Raw genomic sequence first — 20,443 nt, 5'->3', positions numbered from 1 at the left:
AGAGGATGTCGTCTGAGACACAGCCATAATGCACAGGGTGGGGAGGTAGGGAATGAGCTGAGGAGGAGAGAGAAGTGGATGGAAGGAAGGGAGGGGCCTTGTCCAGTGTGGACCAGGAGACCTTGGCACTGGTGCCAGCCGCATGCCCAACCAGCTGTGTGACCCCCAGCAAGTCACTTCACCTCCCTGGCTCTCAGGACACTTGTCTTTAAAATAAGGAGAGTGAACTAGATCTTAAAGGTTCCTTCCCAGTGAGACAGAAAAAAAGCAGAAAAATATTTAATTTATAGCACAATTATAAAAAGGCATATTTTATAGGTATCTTTATACTTAAATGTCTATTAGGAAAGATTTTATTGGAAAAAGAGAGGGAAAGTGACACAACAGGGAGCACGTCTTTGTTCCAGACACTCCACAAGCCTTATGCCTGTTGTAGTGGAGCAGCAGTAATTCTGCACCAAACAACCAGCCTGGGAGGAGGTGCACACAGCACCTGAGCAGGTGAGGCCTGGGGGCTGCCAGGCAGCAGGACGGACAGAGACGCCAGCTGGTGAGGATGATGTCCAGCCATGTCCTGCTGCAGAGCCAGCGGTGAGTCAGGCCTGCAGTCTCCCTGCAGCTGGAAGCCTTCGAGACAAAGCAGACACGTCACCTGGATGAAGTGAAAAGCTGCCCAGGGCAGTGGGGCCGCCCGCGCGGCCTTGCGGGGAGAGCAGGAGCCCTGGTAAGGCCGTGTCTCCCGGCTCTACCTGGGAACTAGAATATTTCTCCTTTTTTGCTTTAGTTTTTCAAAAATAAAAAGATACCTCTACCACTCTAGGGCCAAATTAATTAAGACAAGAGAGTGAATCGCTCCCTGGAGCTCTTGAGTGTGCACTCATAAAAGTCAGTGGTCGGGAGTTCTGGGACTGCCTGGGGGGATGTGTTTTCTTTCTTTTTTTTTCCTTCGGCCGTATGGCATGTGGGATCTTATGATCTTAGTTCCCCAGCCAGGGACTGAACCTGTGCTCCCTGTAGTGGAAGCACGGAGTCTGAACCATTGGACCACCAGGGAAGTCCCTGTGATATGTTTTGGAAACTTCCAAGCAGTGGAGTTCCAGTTATTTGTGAGTGCCCTGGCCTATGTGAAGATGGGAAAGTGACATTGGAAAGTTAAAAAAACTGTTAACCGTATATAAGCAGTGTCACCAAGAAGCTTACTCCCATCCCTAGTAGGCATAAATACTTGTGCAAAACTGTGGGGTTATCCTGTCACCCCTAAGCAATGCTGAAAAGTTGTTGCTCACAAACTGGAAGTGTCTCCCTATGAAATGGGTTCCTTAACTGAAAACCATGTTTTGGGCTGTACAGATGTACGTACGTGAAACTTTGGTTTTAAATTGCAGTGTTTTGTTAGAAACACTTAGTCTTCATTTTTAAAGGAACAAAAATAAAACATCTCTACAATCTAAAGATGGACTCATAACTTGTTCCTGAGATGAGTGTAAGAAGATGTAATTGTCATTGTCATCAGGCTCAGTTAATGTTTGCTGAGTGTGTGTGTGACGCTGCCACGCCACACGTTGCGAAAGGAGAGAGGAGGTCTTCAGGGTGTATAATTCAGAAGCCACGTCTCTGTGTCTGACTTCTGGGCAGATATCATTGAGAGGTAGGTATCTATTTTATAAAGATGTAGATGTAAGTTGAAAGCTTGGCTCAAATCCTATTTGTATTGGTTGGCATGAAAGCAATCTGTGAAAATTACTCAGGAGAAACCAGAAAGGCAAGGTAGAGTCATTGATCAACATTTATTAAATTTTCCTGATTTCTGCTACAGTTCACGCTGGACTCTTAGCCCAACTTGGGAAAATTAGCAGAGGCTTCTCTGCTTTTAAAAACCTTGAAGACACATTGAACGAAGTGCTCAGGGAATCCCTCTAATGAAAGGCAGCAAACAGTGGCTAGCCGAGGAATTTGCCTGTTCGCCAAGAAGGAGCCAGCACGTTTGTGTACGTCCTTTCCAGGGTTCACCCCAGACTATCTCAGACACGTCAAGAATTACGGCTCCCAGAGAGGAAAGGCAAAGGGATAAGAAACAGCAGCTACAAAAAAGGACACACGGATGTGACTCAGGCTGCGTCGGATTCATACACACGACTACATTCCAATTTAACTGGCTCCTCTCGGAAGACAGATCCAGAAGCCACTGAAGCTGGTTCAGCGAAGGTACCCCTTCGTGAGCAGCAGTAGTCAAACAGGCTAATGGGATACGTGATTGCCGAGAAGGGAAGGGAAAATGATGCGGCGACTGCGGTAATGGTTTTGCATAAATCAGTAGTGTGGCTCTGCCCTGTATGCCTCGTTCACTTTTGGTCACATCCTTTCCAAGGGGTATCGCAGTCTTGGGAAGGTTCGGAGGAAAGAAATTGCATCACACAAGCTTCTGAGCGAAGAGAAACTCAGGACCTGGCTGTTCCACCGAGAGGGAAGCCTGAGGTGCTCGGTGGGGAGAGGAGCTTAGGGGTGTGAGGGACAAGCGGCAGTTTCCACACGGCACCTGGTACCGCCCCTCGTGGCAGTGACGACTCCTCCAGGCAACAGCGACCTCCAGTGTCTGTGTGAAAAGAGCAGACGCATCCCAGCCTCTCTTCCCTTTGCACCTCTGCTGGGGTGGCAGGCATCTCGGGCCAGCCCCGACCCCTTGGCCACCAGAGAAGGTGCCAGTTTCTCCAGGACAGGCTCACTTTCCACCCCTGCTCCCATGAACAGTCAGGACTGCCCACAGGCCCCCTCTCTGGATGCCCGTTTGCAACGGGTGGACATCCGAAGGGGCCTAGGGTCCTAAGGGAAGAACCCCAGCCTTGCACAAGATGATGATGGTGAGGTACAGACACCGTGATGTTCATCCTCATCGGCAGTGGTCCAGGACCTGGCTGGGTGTTGGCTTCGCACTGTCGTCATGTTAGGTTCAAGGCCAGTGGGTTGGATTATCCACTGAGACAGCTGAGCTGGCACGTTGGTGTACAGAAGGCGAGAGCGAGGCCCCAAGCCTTTATCTGGAAGTCCTCCCTGTCCCTTCTGCCTGGAAGGCCACTCCCGCCCTGTCTTCAAGGCCTGGTTTCCCTTCCAGGCGAAGTTAATTTCTCACACTGTGTATTCCTTCTCACTTGCTGTTATGTTGTCTGTGTGAGGAGGCATCCTGATATGGAGAGAGCACGGATTCTGGAGCTGCTCCACCCTGCGGTTGAATCCCACTCCCCACTGTGGGCTGAGGTCCATCTGGTGGAGGTCCTGACGGCAGGGACGGTGTGATTTAGCCTTGGGCCAGTGTTTGTGCCCAGTGAGGTCACTGAAGGTTGAAAAACAAAAGCAGTGAAAGGAAGGCTCTGAGGATGAGTCCAGGTCCCCTGCTTGGCTGGGCCTGGAGGCCCCTCGGACCCCCGTGCTGTGCCCGCTGCAGCACCATAGTCCCCCAGCCTCCATCCTCCCAGAGGATCCTTAGAGGCTGTGAAGAATCCTCCCCTCTCCTGTGTCAGTCTTACCAAGCCTGTTATCAGGTTCTGTTATTTATCCTTTAAAAAGGATTCTTTCCTGTTTATCCCAAATTGCTGTGTTGTACCTCAGGGGATTTCAGGTTTAAGGGTTTGTTGTCATCTACCTTCTTTCCTCAGGCACTTGTATTATTTGTCACCATAAATGTATTCTTTTTGTAATATTTTTAACTCAAGAAATACTTAATTTTTTAAGACTCTCCTCTGTCCGGTGACCCTGGCTCCCTGCCCAGGTCCGGGCCGGGTCCTCGCCCAGTCCCCTGAGCCATGGCCTCTTGCCTCTGCCGCCCTGCTCCCCACCTCCCCCGTTCCCGCCTTTCTTTGTCATCACGCAGGCTGGGAGTCCACAGTGGTCACCCTCCTCCTGCACCAGGCCTCCCTCCTCTGACCAGTTCTGCTTGACTGCCTCACCTTCCCCGACTCAGCTCAGGCGGCATCCCCTGCTCCACTGGCTGACTGGGGGCCCCTCCTCTGCACCCTCATGGCTCCCTTGGTGGCCAGAGCCTGTCCACTCACGTGTCTCTATCCTTACTGGTTGGTGCACCCTTTGAGGGGGCCAGGCCTCACAGGAGGGGGTGCAGGAGGTGCCTTGTGTTTTGGAATGAATAAATGAATGAGTGAGTGAGTGAATTAAAGAATGCACTTGGACCTCCTGACCTCCAAACCCTCCTCACCGTGTTTGGCTCCTCTGGCCACGCCTACCGTGTGGTGTCACCTTGTCCTGCCCCCCAGCCTGAGCCTGGAACATGGAGGCGCCGGTCCTTTCCCAGCTTGCCGCCCTTATCTGCTCGCTCTGTCCCCGCTGCACGTTCTACCTCCGCACCCATCTTTCCATCTGTAAAACACCCTTTTTCACTTGGAATCCTCACCACATGGTTTGTGACTTACAGAGTTAACTGTTTGCTGTGCGTTGCCTTTGACTTGGCAGAGCCCGCTTGGCTCTGGAGATGCTCAGTGAACCCGCATCAAAGTTAGTTGGTCCCTTAGTGACACCCTTGGGACTCGGGGGTCACAGCCTGAAGCGCAGCCCTGACACAGCCCTGGTTCCTCACATCCGGCCGCGGAGGCTCGGCCAGGCTGCTGGCGGCTAGGGCTTCCCAGGGCTCCCAGAGGCTCCCAGTTTCCCCCAGCTTAGAGGGCAGAGCCTACGCTGAGCTCTGCAGGGTCAGGGAGAGGCATGACTATGATTTCTCCAAGGAGGAGCCTCCACAGGAGGACACCAAAACAGTACCGTTAGGTATGTCCGGAATAATAGCCATTCGAGTTGCTATTTTAAAACAGGTTGGTTAAGTGGCCTAGAGACAGTGGTGCAGTTAAGTCACCCAAGTTAGAGGAATGGGAGTAACAGTGGGAACGGGGCAACAGCAGGGGTCCGGCTACCAGCAGTATTGAGTGCTCACTGTAGTCGCGTCCTCCAGGCTTTTTATGGGTACGGCGTGGAGCAGAAACCCACCCTGCCTCTCTGGACTGCGTCACCCATGGGGACCCTTCCTTAGGTGAGAGCCAGACGTTAGTTAGCGGCCAGCTACACTGAGATCTTTCTTAACTTTATTTTTCAATCCAGGGTTTTTATTGATTTGTTTATTCTTGTGCAAGGCCCTGAGTGGGAGAAAGGACGGCCACGCCTCGGTCCTTGAATCAGATGGGAACTGACAGGTCAGGACACAGGCAGGAGGAGGGGCTGGGCCTTGGGCCCTGGAGCCTCACAGGCTGGCCTAGAAATTAAGAGACCCAAAGGGAGGTTCGTGAGAGCACAAGGAGAGAAACCCATTCACTGGGAAAGGTAATATGCAGCAGGACAGTGTTAAATCAGTGGAAGGGTTAGTATCAGCCTAGGGCTCCAAGGAGCAGCCTCAGAGATGCTGACGGGGAGCGTGAGAGCGGGGTGACATAGCCGACTGCGGGCGTGATGGGGCGGGGTAAGGAGGTCAGGTCAGAACGGGGACGGTGCCGTAAGGTGCATCGTTCAGAACAGGTGGAGGAGACACAGGCGCCGGGGACGAAAGATGACTGGGTGGTGTTGAGAAGGATGTTTGTTCGTTGACAAGGAGGTCTAGGGAGAGGATCCACTGAGAGTGCGGCGGGGGTGTGCAGAAGCCAAGATGTGTTCTGGGGGGTGTCTCCACTTGGAAAGACGGGTGCTCCTAGAGCAAGAGACTGTCAATAACCCACCAGAAGGTGGTCCTGTCACTTCAGAAGCTCAGAGAATGTGGAGCTGATGGAGAATAGGTATTAATAGCTGCTACTTAGAAGAGGATTTTCAAATTTACCCTGAGTAGCCCAGGTGAGAGCTGACGGCCCAGACAGGTTTTAAATCCCCAGAAAAGGCCCTTCCCTATGGCTGTTGACAGGTAAGCACCTGCAGGTGGGCCCAAGGGGCGAGATTTGATATAAAAGGGAGGGAGAAAGGAAAGAAAAGGAAAGGAAGGAGAGACCGGGGGCTGACTCGGGTCCACAGGAAGCAGCACCAGCCTGAGCTTTAAGGGGAGAAACAGGCTAACTCTAAGAGAAAATACACTCTGCCCATACAGAGGACGCGTGGTCTCGGGCTTCATATTAGTTTGAAAGGTGAAATTTGAAACAGTGGTAGATAAATGAATTGAAGTGGGAATATGGAAGAAATAGTGATGCAGGAAGGAAAGCATGGAATTTATATTTTAAGTGTAATTTCACAGTTGATACTACATTTGTCTTCTCCGTGAACCTGACTCTGCAGAATAAGGGCGCATGTGTATGCGTGCATAGTGCACGTGTGCCTGTGTGCGTGGTGTGGGTGTGCACGGTGCGTGTGCTCTAGCCGTGGAGGCTGTAGAGTTCCCAGGAGGAAGCAGGGGCAACCGCGTCCCCCTGGCTCTCTGCGCTTCCTGAGCCCCCGCGGTCTCCTCCGCCTGGTCCTTTCTCAGGGAGAGTGGCAGGTGTCCAGCCCTGGCTGCATCCTGCCCACTCCCGGGGTACCAGTGCCTTATCCTCTAAAGACAGGCCCTTATCCAGGACTCAGGAAACATGGGCAGATCCAAGTTCAAGTAGGTCCTCTGAGCTAGCAGGCCACTCGGAAGGAAAGGGTGGGCCCGACCCAAGGAGAGTGAGGGTTGAGCTCTCCTGGGAGCAGTGGGTGGCCAGGGCTCGGAGCTTGCCTCTCACAGCTGTCCACACAGGCCCAGGCACCCAGCAGTCCTTTCCAAGCACATCACTACACACCAGTTACGTGCTTACAGTTTAGCCTCAGCATTTGCGCCTAAGTTCGATGACAGCTTTACAACAACTTGCATCATCTTACTTATCTAGGGCTGGTTTAGAAGTCTGGAGGCCAAAGGGAGAAAACCCTTGGGATACGGTAGCACCGGTAGGAGAGCCGGGCCCTACCAGGTATTTGTCCACGGTGCTGGTTCTGTCTCCTGGTCCCCCAGCCACTGGTGGCCTCCGGCTCCCTCAGTTCCTGTCATGTTACTGGCCTACCACAGCAGTGTCTCTAAGACTGTCTTGTGCCATCAGGCCCCTCAGGAACTGGCACTCGCCCCTAAATCCTATTCCAGCAGATCATAGAATGTTTCTGCTCCAAAGCTCTCAATGGCCCTGCTGCCGACTTTCCCCTCTCTTCACGGTTTGCCACTCAGATCTTCTCAGACATCACTTGGCTCTTTCCTCCCAAGGTCTTCACCCATATTATTCCCCTTGCCTGGAACACTTCTAACCCTAAAATGTCCTCGCCTTCCCTCCAGGTCCTGCCTATTAAGTTTCTTTTAATTTTATTGAAGTATAAGTTGATTTACAATGTGTGTTTATTCTGTTCAGCAAAATGACTCAGTCATACATACATATATTCTTTTTCATATTCTTTTCCATTATGGTTTGTCACAGGATATTAAATACAGTTCCCTGTGCTATACAGTAGGACCTTGTTGTTATCCATCCTATACGTAATAGTTTGTATCTGCTCATCCCAGACTCCCAGTGCTTCCCTCCGCCATACACCCCCCTCACCTTGGCAACCACAAGTCTGTTCTCTATGTCTGTGAGCCTGTTTTTGTTTCATAGATATGTTGATTTGCATCGTATTTTAGATTCCACATATAAGTGATATCATATGGGAATTATCTTTCTGACTTACTTCCCTTAGTATGATAATCTCTAGATCTATCCATGTGGCTGCAAGTCTGCCTATTAACTTTTCTTTTTTCTTGTTGGCTGCACCACACGGCTTGCAGGATCTTAGTTCCCCGAGCAGGGATCGAACCCACACCCTTGGCAGTGAAAGCACAGAGTCCTAACCACTGGACCACCAGGGAATTCCTGCCTATTAACTTTTAAAAGGACTCTATTGAGGGCTTAGAGTCTTCTAAGCGCTGTGAGCAATGGCCTTCAAACATTTTGTTTGCATATCCCCTAAAAGAGCTCTGGGAAAAAAATGTAATTTTTTGAACATTTTAAGGTTGAGAAGTAAAAATTTCTTCATAAGTTTAAATACAATTATTTTTGTTAATATGAGATAGAAAAAAATAAACGTTTTAAAAGACGGAAGATAAGGATTATTAGGAATACATATTTGATGACATGGTTTGGTAAAATAGATTTTAACCAACTCGTTGAATAAGGCACACCAAATCTGAAGGTAATTGTGGAATTATTCATGGGATTTAGCCAGTGTATTTTGAAAATGTTTTTATAATTCTGGGAAAATTGCAGTTACGTTTAAAAGAATTACATGAGTCACATATACAGTTCGGTTCCGAATTCAGAACATCTCACTCAGGCCAAATTTCACTCTCATGGGGACCCGGAAAGTATCAGGGCCCATGACTCATGGGCGGGTGCTCCCCATCCAGGGCTTGGCATCCGTGGGAGGGAGGTCGGTGTGCCCCCGTGCGTACTGTAGCACAGGCAGGCGAGGGCTGTGCTTTCCTTCTGTGAGGTGGGGAAGGGTGTTGTGAATTCAGTCATGTTCTCAGGCAGTTTTAGAAAATACTGAATTTGAGGATCTGGAAATTGATTCCCTTAAAACTGCCAGCATGCTCCCTGGAAAGTCGACCTGTGTGCTTCAGACTGAAGACGCCCCCAGGAGAGGATGTGATTCTCCTGTGCAAAGAGCTCAGGACAGGCACCACACAGCAGGGACCCCTGGAGGACTTGGCTGTTAGTGGAGAGAGGAATTTCTGTGGGGGGGGAGGGCATCCCTAAAGACCCTCCTCTGGCGTGGGCTTCCTCTGGCTGCCCCCGCGCCCCCAGCTCACACACCAGCAGTCACCTCCTGCTCCGGGCGTGGCAGGCTCACCCCCAACCCCCAGCCGTGCTGTGTGTTCTCAAGGTCAGGGCTGAGGCTCACCCTTGTTGGCCGAGCTCTGAGTGGTGCCCTGTCTGCTCAGTGGTGCTTCCTGAGTGAGTCACGGTGGAACACAGGCTTTTCCTGGCTCCTGCGGGGGGCCATTCCTCCACGTGACGGTGTTTGTTCCCGGCTGGCCCAGGTCACCTCAGGTTGAAGTTCCCTCCCCAGCACTGCTGCCCAGAGGATGATTACGCACCAAGAACTTGTTCCCCTCCGGAGGGCACAGGAGGAGGTGAGCAACTGCTCTTTGGATCCTTGGAGATAAGCCTGGGTCCTCCCCTGGGGTAATGATGCCCTGTAGGCTTTTTTTAGAAAATAACTTTATTGTAGTATAATTCACATGTCATACAACTCACCCATTTAAAGCATAGCGCTTTTTAGTATATTGACAGAATCATGCAGCCATTGCCACCATCAACCCCACTGACTTTTAACCCAACTGCCAGATGTAAGAATTAATTAATTAAAAAAGAAAGAAAAGCTCATGAGACAAAAGTAACCCCAAATGGAGAAATCCAGTGGGAACATTTTATGGGAATCCATGCTGTGCTGCCTGCAACTCTTAGACTCATCGGTCCCCTCACTTTTATCCTGACTGAAAAGCGCTTACCACCCTCTAGTTGCTGCCTGTCGGTGCCAGTGGCGGGGGCGGGGGGGGGGCGGGAGCGGAAGGACCTGCTGTCACTCCCATGGGGACAGTGTCCTGACTCATGGCAGCTCTGGGCTCCGACACTGACCCATCACTCACCAGGTCTCTCCTTTCTCTCACCAGGTGTTCCACTGCGTCCACTTTGAGTGTCCCGAGCAGCAGAGCAACCAGAAGGAGGAAAACAGCGAGCAGTCGGGGACAGGGGACACTAGCCCAGCCAGTCAGCAGCCCGACCCCCACGCCCTGCAGGCCCCCAGCGGCAACTCACTGCACTCCAGTCCAGGCTCCAACTCGTACTCAGCCAACCGGCAGCACCAATAAAGGAGGCGCACGTGTGGAGTGACTCGGCTGGGCCCAGGTGGCACAAGAGCCGTGTCCTCCCCGAGCAGGGATGCCTGTGGACGCCTCGCCCCGCCACCCCCGCCCCACGAGGAACAGACCTGGCTGCAGAAACACACAGGACAGGTTTCCTCCCAAGGACACAAAGGGGCTGCTTTGTTCTCCTCAGTTTGTTCAAATCAGGCTGGTCTCCAGGGGGAGAAAGTGGGTCTTCAATCTTCATCAAGTCCATTAACACCCTACCTCTCTAATCTAACCCTGCAAAGACCACAGAAGGAAGTAATAGGCCTGAGTCGGAATACAAAGATGGCACATGAACACAGGAATGGAAGAGAATGTATTAGGCCTTCCTTACCTGGAGGCAAGGCACCCTGTAGGAAATGGGTTTCCTTAGAGTGTTTACTTTCATGGAACACATTGCCCTGGCAACTAAATAATTTTTTATTTCTTTTAGTTATTCTCCATTTGCTGAATCATAGGTTTTCCAGATCTTTATGAAAGGTTCAAACAGCAAATCACTTGTTTTAATCCCTTTTGATGCTGTAATTTTCCTTCCTTAGTTTTGAACGGTTGAGCGTGGGGTAGAGCTGAGAAATATCATGCGCATCTCCTAAATGAGGCACAGATGCAGCTCATCACGGCACCTGGTCTGACAAGGAAAATCCTTTGAGGAAGATCAACAAAATACACAAGGAGCAGATTAATCTGTGGACACTGGAGTTAATAATCACTCGACTTGCCAAGTTATTAACCTGTCATTCCTGAAACGTATCCAGCCTTTAAGCTTGGGAGGCTGACAAGGAAACAGTGATTATGCCACCAGCTAATTTAATGTTCAGAAGTATGTATGAGTGTATACCAACTTCCGGTTGGGCTGGACCTGTCCTCCATTTGCCACAGGTTAGTGAGCGGTGTGGAGGCAGCCGTCCTGCCAGTCGGTGTCGGGAATGCAAAAGTGGGCCTTTCCCGCGTGGTGGTGATCGGTGGTTGCTGTTTTTCCCCCAGACCATAATACTCAGCCAGGGATTGGAAAAAAAAAAAATCAGTTCTAAGAAGCTTTCCTTTTAATCCTCATTGAAACGATCTCATCTGACAGTTGTCGCTTGGTCTGGCTCTGTGTGTCTGAGTAATTTCCATCCCACCGCTAACTGCCCTGCGTAACTTGATCAGATTGTGTCCGGTTTTTGCTCATCCCCCGATTCTTCCGTTGGCTGGCTGTCAGGATCAGGTCCTCTGTGCATCCTGCTTGGAGGAGGGGTGGGGCCGACGGGGGGTCCTTTCTGTCTTAAAGACACATTGGTCGTGGGTGTACAAAGAGCCAGTGGGTCAGCTGTTTCCTCCTAGTGCGATGTAGTTGTGATTTATCAGTATTGGAATAGTAGGGTAGCTTCAAGCTGCATGATTAAACGGGAAGGTTGTCTTTCTGCTAGTCTCCCTCGGTGCCCTCGACTCTGATCTCTGTCTGCGTCCCCCTGCGTGGGGTGAGTGGAACGCTCTGAGGGGAACAGCTTTTCACAATGGGAGGGGCTCTGGTAACAAATAGCGGTGCCGCTCGCTTGCTTGCCACGGGTGGCTGGCCGCGCTCTGTGGCTGGCGCTGCCTCCCTCAGCATCCAGCCCCTTCTCCAGTTAGAGCTGAGGATGCCTGACAACTCAGCACTTCCTCCAGCGGTGCATTCACTGCCCACAGGGGAGGCAGGAGGAGCAGGGAAGTCAGAAGAGGGCAGCGTTCAAATGTTTTGCAAGTATCATCCATTCAAGGGCTTCTTCTCAAACTCTGAAGTCACCTGTCCAGAGAGGAATCACTGCTGACCCGGGGAAGTGTGGGGTGGGTTGGGGGAGGGTCTGGAGCCCTTCAGTACCCTTCTCCATCCAGGCACAGGTAACGAAATGCGTCCTGGACACTCAGCTTCACACCTGAAGAGGCATGAACTGTGCCCTGCATGGCCAGTGGCTCACCCTCTGCTTCCTGTCCTCTGTGAATTCTCTTTGGTGTTCGTTCCTTCCAGATCTCTGCCCTGAGGTCTGGAGAGAATAAAGCTTGTCTCTCTCCTGCTCCTCCAGCACTTCAGACACGCCTTGTTTTCAGATAAAGGGAAAGGGGACTGAGAGGCAGTGCTGAGGGCGGGCGGGACTGAGGCCAGCTCTGTGCAGCCGTATCGCCGTCCCCTAGCCCCGCAGCTGCCTCCCCTGAGGCCCCCTGATGGTCTAGAGGCCTTGCTTGGATGCAAGCCTGCTCTGGACCCCAGCAGACACTGATGAAGCTCAGCAAAGCCTGCTCTGGTCGGCCTCCTGTTACCAGGCAGGGGCTCTGCCTTCCTTGATGAGCCTTGTGGTTTGGGGAATGGGGGCTCTTTCTGTATGCCTGGCTGGAGGGGCCTGGACACCCCAGTCGAGGTGCGACACACCAGACGCGTTGCCAGGGAATGAGGGATGAGTGGGCAGCCAAGAAAAAGTCCCCAGGTGCCTGGCATTCTCCAGAGCCCTGGCTGGTCCCACAGGGGACTTACCCCCGCCATGAGCCAGCAGGACCAAGATGGCCCCCAAACTTGGGGAGAGACCAATAGGGCTAAACGGGAGTGCTGATGAGACCCAGCTCCAAGGAGCCTGATGCCCGCGGAGCCGTCAGCCCAGCACAGGGTGGAGGCTGATTCCCTGGGAGCTGTGGGACACCAGGCAGCAGGCTTGGCCAAGCTGTGCGGGGGGCAGCGGCAGATGAGGGCCCGTGGCTCCCCCCCAGCCCCAGAGGATGCAGTCCCACGGCGTCTGCTTTGAGGAGGTCTGGTGAGGTGGACAGAGGGGTGCTTGTGGCCTCTGGCCCTTTATTGTGAAACACCACCTTTGTAACCACTACCCAGGTCTAGAGATTGAGCATGCAGAACCTCCTGCCCTTCATTTTAGGTCATGCTTTGTGGGGGAGTAAAATGCACTTTGTTGGGGCTTTTGGCGAAAGCCTTCAACGTCACCTTCTGGTGCCTCCTTGGAGGGCCGGTGCTGAGCACGGCGGGCAGGGCGGGGTGTGTGCTCGTGGCGCCCCAGTCAAGGCGGGCTTAAAGGCGGGGGCTGCTGCAAAGCACTCTGAACGTGAAACAGGTATAACAGCATCACACACGCAAACACGTTTTCCCATATTCTCAGTGCTTTTTCCGTTTTTCTTCTGATTCTAGTTAGAACCATGAGCCCATGATGGATGTGGGACTCTTCTCAATTGCTCTTTGTCACTTCTTTAATCTTAGTAAATGAAGTGTTGATTCCTGACAAATACATTAAAAGTGTTTTATTCCTAGAAGAGTTGGGAAAAGAAAATTATTTTCAGCAAGAGTGGGATGTGTTTGTTAGACTAATTCCTTGGCCAAGAAAAAAGTAGCTTTTGAATTGTGCAGAAATTGCTCAGTAGTTATGCTGTCGCCCCAATTGTCAAACCGCTGTGCAGACAGTGCCGACCCAGTCAACTTCACCTTTTTTTAATTCAGAAGATAACAAAATTGTAATCACTTATCCTTTCTAGAGCCACGGGGAAAAAAAGAAGGTCTAATCTGTGATAAAAAGCAGAGCATCCTGTGTGCTGAGGCCATTTGATAATAAAGAAAGGGGGCGTTCCCCATTGTGGGCTTCAATTAAGAACCTCCCTTTGGACAGAGAAGAAGGGTGTCAAAGAAGGAAAAGAAAATTAAATGTGTCTCCTTCTAAGAGGTTTTTCCTCATTAGTGAGTTTTGGTTTTGCTTTCTGGTGCTATCGTGTCACTCCTGCATTCCACACGGGCGGCCAGCTCCTCTGGGTGCAGCTGAGGTGCTCAGGGTGGCGGCCGGACAGGCGGCAGCTGTGGCTGCAGTGGTGCAGGCCACGCTCCACTTCCTTTCGTGGCTGCAGCCATCCATTCTGAATGTTTGTCCTAATAACAGCTCCAGCAGGAGTTCAGTGCTCATTAGTGGCCCTAGGAATTTAAAATGCAGTTCGTGGTTCTGTGCCATCATGGTTTTCATTATTCTAATATTAAATGAGAAGTCGTCCTGGGGCCTGGTGTTTGCACAGGAGTTTTTGGAGGAGGGGGAGGGATGTGCAGGGCAACAGGGATGCACCCATTTCTCCTCCTAGAAGCTGACCTGGTCATACTTGGTTACTGGACAGGATCCTGAGGCCCTGGTGTTTTGCAGAAAATGAGTGGAAACGGTGGTGGGAGGGTTTGGTCGGAGAGTAAACCAGATTCCGATACACCCCAGCCCCCGCCCCTGTGTTGAGGTGTGGGGAGAGGACCTGGGGGTTCTGCTGGTTTCCATCAGACTGGCCGCAGGAGCCGTCGCACCTCAGCAGGCGCGGGGAGCTGCCTGTCCCCCACCAAACACCCCACGTGCCTTCAGGCAGGACTTTCTGCTGGACTGACACAGGCCAGGACCTGCCTCCACTGCAGAGGTGAGGACAGGCGTACACTTTTGAAAATCACTGTTCTATTTTTTAAAAATTACTAAAGTAATGATGCTCATGGAATAACCTAGCAGAGGGGTGAGGGTGCCCTCCCTTTCATCTGGCTGAGTCACTCCTGACCTGGGCCTGGTCCTTTGCTTCCTCTGTGACTGCCTATCCAGATGGGCAGCAGCGCCCCTGGCCCCCGGCCGTCCTTCCTTACACCTGTCCTCTCCCAGCCAGAAGGCAGACTCTGAAAGGGGCCCTCCAAGCCCACCAAGTTAGCTTCTGCTTTCCCCCGCCCCCTAAAGAACTCGAATATTCCCCTAGAGGCCTCAGGGCCTAAAGACCCACAATCATCCACCTGTAATTTATGATAAATGTCTCGTGCATTTACCCCATGCATCCTGAGTATTTAAAGCCCTGAGCCCGGAGCAGGAGGCGCTGCTGCCTACACCTGCCTCCACTATTGTCTCCTTTTGGCCGTCCCTGCGGCTGGGACAGCTGGAGGCCACCACCTTTGAGAGCCAGTGGCAGGAGGAGCTGAGAGGCCTGTAAGGCGGGATCTGGGGCCCAGGGCTTGGGTTCCCATGGATGCCCTGGGAACACTGGTGACACTGTTACAGCCTGTCCATCTGCTGCCAGATAGCGTCCTCCGAGGGCTTGTGGCTCAGGACAGGGAGGGTACTTGAGCAGCAGTGGGGCACAGAGGACCAGGCTGTCCAAGGTCACCATGCCCCTCGGCCTCTGCTTTCCACCCTGTGTGTAGGGGGCACTGTCCTCCCCGATGGCTGCTTCTAGCGCCACGTTCCTGGTTTACTCCCAGCTGCTACGGGGGTTTTCCCTCCCAGACCTGCCCCAGGCAGTGGGTCCCCATCAGTGGCCCTGGGTGCTGACAGTGAGATCCAGAAGCCTGTGGGCAGGGATGGCAGGGAGCACAGAGCTGCTGACCAGCCCAGGCCAGCTCAGAGCTCCCCAGGCCTTGGCGCCCAGCTTCTCCCGGCCTCCTTCTGCAGAGGGCAGCTCCAGTTCTCAGAGCTCCCTTCCAGAAGGGACCTGAGAGGCAGCACCAGCTCTGAGGAACAGCCAGGACGCTCTCGTCAGGCTCTCCCAGCACTGAGGTTCCGAGGCCGCCCCACCCGTACCCTCACACTTAGAAAAGCCAGAGGAGGGTGAGGACCGGACTCAGCCTCGGGACTGCGGTGTGGAGAGGGAGGGGTGGCAGGAGCACCTCAGCGTGGCCGTGGGGCTTGGCCCATGAGCTACTCTTGCCAGACGTGTATAACCTGAATTCACCCAAGAACGCAGACGTCCTCTTTGGTTTCTGGGTCTGTAAAGGTTGGTGAGGACCTCTTTGATGTGGGAGGGTAGGGGCCATGCTGGGCTGGGGATGGGGAACAGCTCTTCTGAGCCATCTGTAAAGGAGGACTGTGTCCAGAAACCCAAAGGGCACTGTTGCTGTTTGGAATACGTGTTCATCTGTGGGCAGGATGCAGCTTCATTTTGCATAGCAGCCTAGGTGAGCAAACATACAAATTGTGTGTTCACAACAACCGAGTTGACAGCTGTGAAACTGCAATGTGGCTTCCCTTCAGAAATCATGCGAAGACTCCTGTGCGTTGTGGTCCCTCCCCCACGGCTCCATGCTTTCTCTGCCTCTGGGCAGGAGGCAGACGGCACCCAAACAAGCCCGTCTCCTGTGATCTCAGCTAGCCCTCTGTGGGGCCTGAGTATCACGCCCAGTATACGTATGGATGGTGAGGTGTGGCTGACTTGCTCTAGGACGGTAAGAAAGAGGAATGTGGGCCCACGCTGTGACCACAGCTCTACAGCACCTTCTTCTCAGAACACCTTTCCAGGCCCTGGGTATCGCAGACCCCAGGCACAGCCTCTCCATCCTGAGATAGCCTAGTCTATCTTAAGGCGTGTTAGGTGGTCCTCTACAAAGCAGTTACATCATTCTGATCGTCCCTTCCGGGAATCTTTCTCCTCCAGGCCTGTCCTTCGTTAAGTCGGGTCTTGGATATGCCAGGACCCAGGCACACCCAACCCTCGCACAGCTGGGGGCCCTCTGGGCTGGTGCTCATTCTTCCCATCTCCCCCAGGTACGTAACCTCCCTGCTGCCAGAGAAGGCTGGGCCCAGCAGACACACCTCTACCCCAGGGTCTCCGGAGGTGGAACCACACAAGAGAAACCAGAGGAACAACTGTGGAGCCTGGACACTTACCAGACAAGTGAGCCCCAGACAGTGCACACAAGAGCCCTCCATCTCTTCCAACCTCTGGCTGGGGAGACCTTTTATTGTTTTTCTGGTCATCCAGGTGGCACTTAGGAGAACCGGCAAAACAGAGAAATCCAAACTTTCATACGATTGGTTTAATTTTTTTTTTCAGCAGGAGAAAAAAGAATAAAGTTACAAGATTCTTTTAATATTTTCACAATGTTAAAACTAAAACTGAGCTCTAGGCTATGTGTGTAAGTAAATCTAGAACACAAAAGGGTTAAATAAGATTTTCTCTTTTAAAGATACAAGAATTTAAGCTTTCCTTACATTTAACAAACTTCACAGAACAGATACTGCCGGGGAACAAGCCCTCCCACCCCACCCCCAGCTCTACCATCAGGAAGTGACCATGGGCTGCGAGCCCCGTGTGCGGCCGGGCTCCCCAGAGAGCCTGCTTCCCATCGCTGCCGCCGGGAAGCAGCAGCCGGTGGGGCCTGAGGAGGGCCGGAAGGGCGCCTGTGGCCTCTTCACGATCAGAGCTTGGTGGGGGGCCGAGGTGGGCCGCATCACTGAGGATGGCCAGGTACTGGCCAGAGGGCCGTGGCTTGGTAACAGTGGTAAACGTGGGCAGACCTGGCCCCTCCGCCCTGGGCTGCCCTAGAGCAAGACGCCGGTCTGGGTCCTGAAGCAAGAATTAAGGCTGGAGATTTTGCAGCGGATTCCACTCTGGTGGGGGTAGGGTGGGAGAGGAGGCGGGGAAGAGCGTGATTTCCTATTTCAGTATTTCGGACCAAAAACATTTGTAGTTGCAGGTATTAACTGTTAATTTGCAGACAGAGTTGAGCAAACACTTGCTGTGGTATAAAAGGGTAAGTTGCTGGGTTAAACTATTCCAGTAGCCTGTGTGCGGGCAGATCCAAACTGCCTCTGCAGGAGCCTCCGACCCTCACCGGCCTGGATCAGATGGGGCTCTGGGGCCATTCACCCCTGCTCAGGCTTTCAAGGGCATCTTTCTCCTGTCTACCCACCCCCCACACCTGATCGGTGATGATTTCCTAACACTGGCAAACAGGCCCATCTCCACCCATCCCCACTGGGCCTGAGCTCCTGCCTCCACTCAACTCCTCTCTGAAGAGAAACACGCTGAGAAACAGGCCCTCCCCGCACCTGCCTGAGCGAGTGTGTCTCTCAAGCTGGGCCATGGCCACGAACCTCTGTCCCTGTGACATATGCTGCCCCCCCCCCTTACTAAACTTGCTATGTGGTAGAAGTGGACTGGTCGCCCTTGGACTGTGGGGCTGCACAGACATGAGAGGCGAGGCCAAGGCATCGTCCCCTTGGCCTTGGAGGGGCTGAGCAGGCTCCTGCTGGAAGGGACGGAGCTGCAGGCAGCTCCCAGCTCTTCTATTGATTCCTGCTGGCTGTGAAACATCTTTTTAAAAAACTTCCAATCTAGAAACCTAGCTGCAGAGGCCAGTTTGGAGGCCACAGCTGCGGTGCTGCAATTAGCCTTATTTGATCCACTGCCAGATCCCTGCACTCGGCAAACGGCAAACCAGAGCCCGTGGGTCAGGGCGCGCCCGCGGGCGCTTCTCGTGACCAAGGGTCCTGTGTAGAAAAGGTGGTTCTCATTCGTGGACTAGGCTTGAGTGGAGCTGATTTTCAAAGTGAGGTTACTGTTTCTCTTCTCGTGTGATGAGAGAGTTTTTTCATAGCAAGTCAGGTAAATTTTCTTAACCTGTCCCCACCCCCATTTCCTGCTCAGTGGGAGAGCGAGGCCACCACCCAGCCCAGCCACGGGGCCAATCGCAACAGCCTCCCGTGGCCCGGGCACGCGTGGCCATCAGGTATCCTGGCTACTGGGACTAAGGATAGTGAAGAGGTGAAGGCCGAACACTAACCAGAGCTTCCGGCAAAGCCATGTGCGTCGTGGGGACTTGAACACCAGCTTCTCCTCCTCTATTGACTCAGAGTCTCCGTCTGGAACACTTTCCACTTAAGGCTTTTTGTAAGTTTGACTCCAGCAGTGACAGGTATGTGTTGTTTTAAATCCACTAGCCATGCTCAAAAAAAAATATTCTTCATGTTTTAATTTTATACAATGGCTAGCAGGCACCTTAGTAACCAGCCAGAAATCAATTTCAACCACCATCAACCCCTAAACTACAGTACCAGGATGGCTGGCTAAGGAAAGGAAACGGACTGGCTGTAGTCTGACGCGTGCCCAGTACAAGGTGTCTGGCTGACTTTGTCCTAAATAAGGCTAACATTAGTGAACTAAGAACAGCGTCACGTAGCGGCCAAGCCGGCCTTCAGGAGCACCCTTCCCCAATGCGCTGGCAAGAGCGCCCCACTTTCCGGTCCAGTTTCACCATTTTCATGATGGCTTCCTCTCGGCCACGGCCCATGTGGTCAAACGTACAGTCATGCTGCTCGGGGAGGCGATGCAACATACAGAACACGTAACCTGCAGCAGTGGGGGAAGCAGAGAAGACAGACCATTAGGGTGGCCTCCACGTGCACAGAGCCCAGCTCTCCCTCAGGTCCAGAGAGCGGGAGGGCCGTCCAGTGAGTGGACGATGGTTGCAGCAGGGGCTCCGGCTGCTAAAGAGCCTATTACAATATCCCCACTCTAACAAGACAGCCAGCACTTTCACGCAAGTCCAACGACATCCTCAGAACGTCCAAGGGGCACATCTGCCTTCAATGCTGTTCCTGCCTGGACCCTGAGGGTGGAACCCCAATGTGACTCTGCAGCGCCTGCCTCAGAAATGAGTGGGCTCTTGAGTCCCTTCCCTCCCAGCCCCACACGGGCGGGAGAGCCCAGAGCTGGCAGCACAGTGCTTCCCTGGCCTGGATAAACCTCAGTATCTACCACAAGACACGCACGGCTTCTAGGAGACCGGGGCGGGGGGGAGGGGGGGGCAGAAATGATTATGGGGACAGTGGGTGTGATCAAACCAAAGCTCACACATGAATGGGGGCTCTCAGAGGAAAATGGATTACTTCAAGCACTGGACAAGGTATTACATTTAAAGAGAGGAAAGAACAGAAATGTCGAGCTCCGACTGGCATCTTAATGGAGCCTGATGCTTCCAACCCCACCTGGTGGGCAGGAGGTGAGGCCCACACAGTCGGGCCTCCTGGGAGCACAACGCTGGAGAACAAAGAGTTGAGGAAAGGCCCGGCAGAGCAGGTAGAGACACAGATGAAACCCCTCTGGTAGCAAACAAGGAGGAGGCCCTCAGGCTGTCAGCAGAGAGGCTCAGAGGACAAAGGGAACACAGCTGTGTCAGGATGTGGCCCATTCTCCCCTTCTGGTCAAATTCTAGGAGTGCTGATGGGGGTGTGGACGTGTGACAGCGACAGTCACCCGATGTTCCCTGGGTCTGTCTGGCCCTTTCTTTCAGGGGAGGGGGCGTGAGATCTGGGCTGGCTCCTCCCCATCATCTCATCCCAACAGTTGCATCTGGTCATACCTCCAGGTCCCACGGGCCTAGACCAGGTCCACAGGACTGACCTGCAGTGAGCTGGAATCCTTTCCTAAACCACGTCTCCCTGCACACTTGGGGCAGGCATCCCAGAGCAGCACCCCCGGGCCAATGCTCTCCTCACTTATTCTCCAAGCAAACATCATCCCTTCTCAGAGATTTCTCTCTTTTAAGCTCAGACCCCAGCAGCCAGAGTGAATGGACAGCCACCACTTGCAAACTGTGATTCGTCCCTCTCCCCATCCTCAATTCTTTTCAGAGAAGAGGGGTGGAGGCAGTGATTTTAGAAGGATATCAGAAGTTGAAGCAAAGACTGGCCATGATGGACAACGATTTCAAAAGCCCTAACTTTTAAGATCAACTTTACCCAGAGAATATTCCTCAGCTGACACTCACAGCCCTGCTCTGATGCCTTCAGCTCATGCTGAGTACGGACAGGTGCCCACGGCGGCCTGAGCAACCAGGCCGAGCCTGGACCATCCATTGTA

General features: G+C 52.8%; 2 protein-coding genes across 3 annotated transcripts in view; one reads left to right on the top strand and one right to left on the bottom strand.

The window, feature by feature from the left end:
• The window catches only part of BTBD9 (BTB domain containing 9), a 416,792-nt gene extending 400,122 nt beyond the window's left edge, over positions 1–16,670 (top strand). Inside the window, exons 11-12 of one of the 2 annotated variants that reach the window (XR_009565720.1) lie at positions 9,623–10,738; positions 16,345–16,670. Coding sequence is in view for 1 of the 2 variants with exons in the window: in XM_030870842.2 (XP_030726702.1) it covers positions 9,623–9,820 (198 nt within the window). In the remaining variant the exon portion in view is untranslated. Of the gene's footprint in view, positions 1–9,622; positions 13,127–16,344 lie in introns of those variants that run through there. The other variant, XM_030870842.2, reaches the window with a different exon arrangement.
• The window catches only part of ZFAND3 (zinc finger AN1-type containing 3), a 337,867-nt gene continuing 319,196 nt past the window's right edge, over positions 1,773–20,443 (bottom strand). Inside the window, exons 6-7 of the mRNA XM_070046699.1 lie at positions 16,468–18,931; positions 1,773–3,328 (exon numbers count right to left, since the gene is read on the bottom strand). Of these exons, the coding sequence (XP_069902800.1) occupies positions 18,777–18,931 (155 nt within the window). The 3' untranslated portion in view covers positions 1,773–3,328; positions 16,468–18,776. The remainder of the gene's footprint in view (positions 3,329–16,467; positions 18,932–20,443) is intronic.

Source organism: Globicephala melas, chromosome 11, assembly GCF_963455315.2.
Source record: "Globicephala melas chromosome 11, mGloMel1.2, whole genome shotgun sequence".
Taxonomy (NCBI): domain Eukaryota; kingdom Metazoa; phylum Chordata; class Mammalia; order Artiodactyla; family Delphinidae; genus Globicephala; species Globicephala melas.
This window is presented reverse-complemented; position numbering and strand designations above follow the sequence as displayed.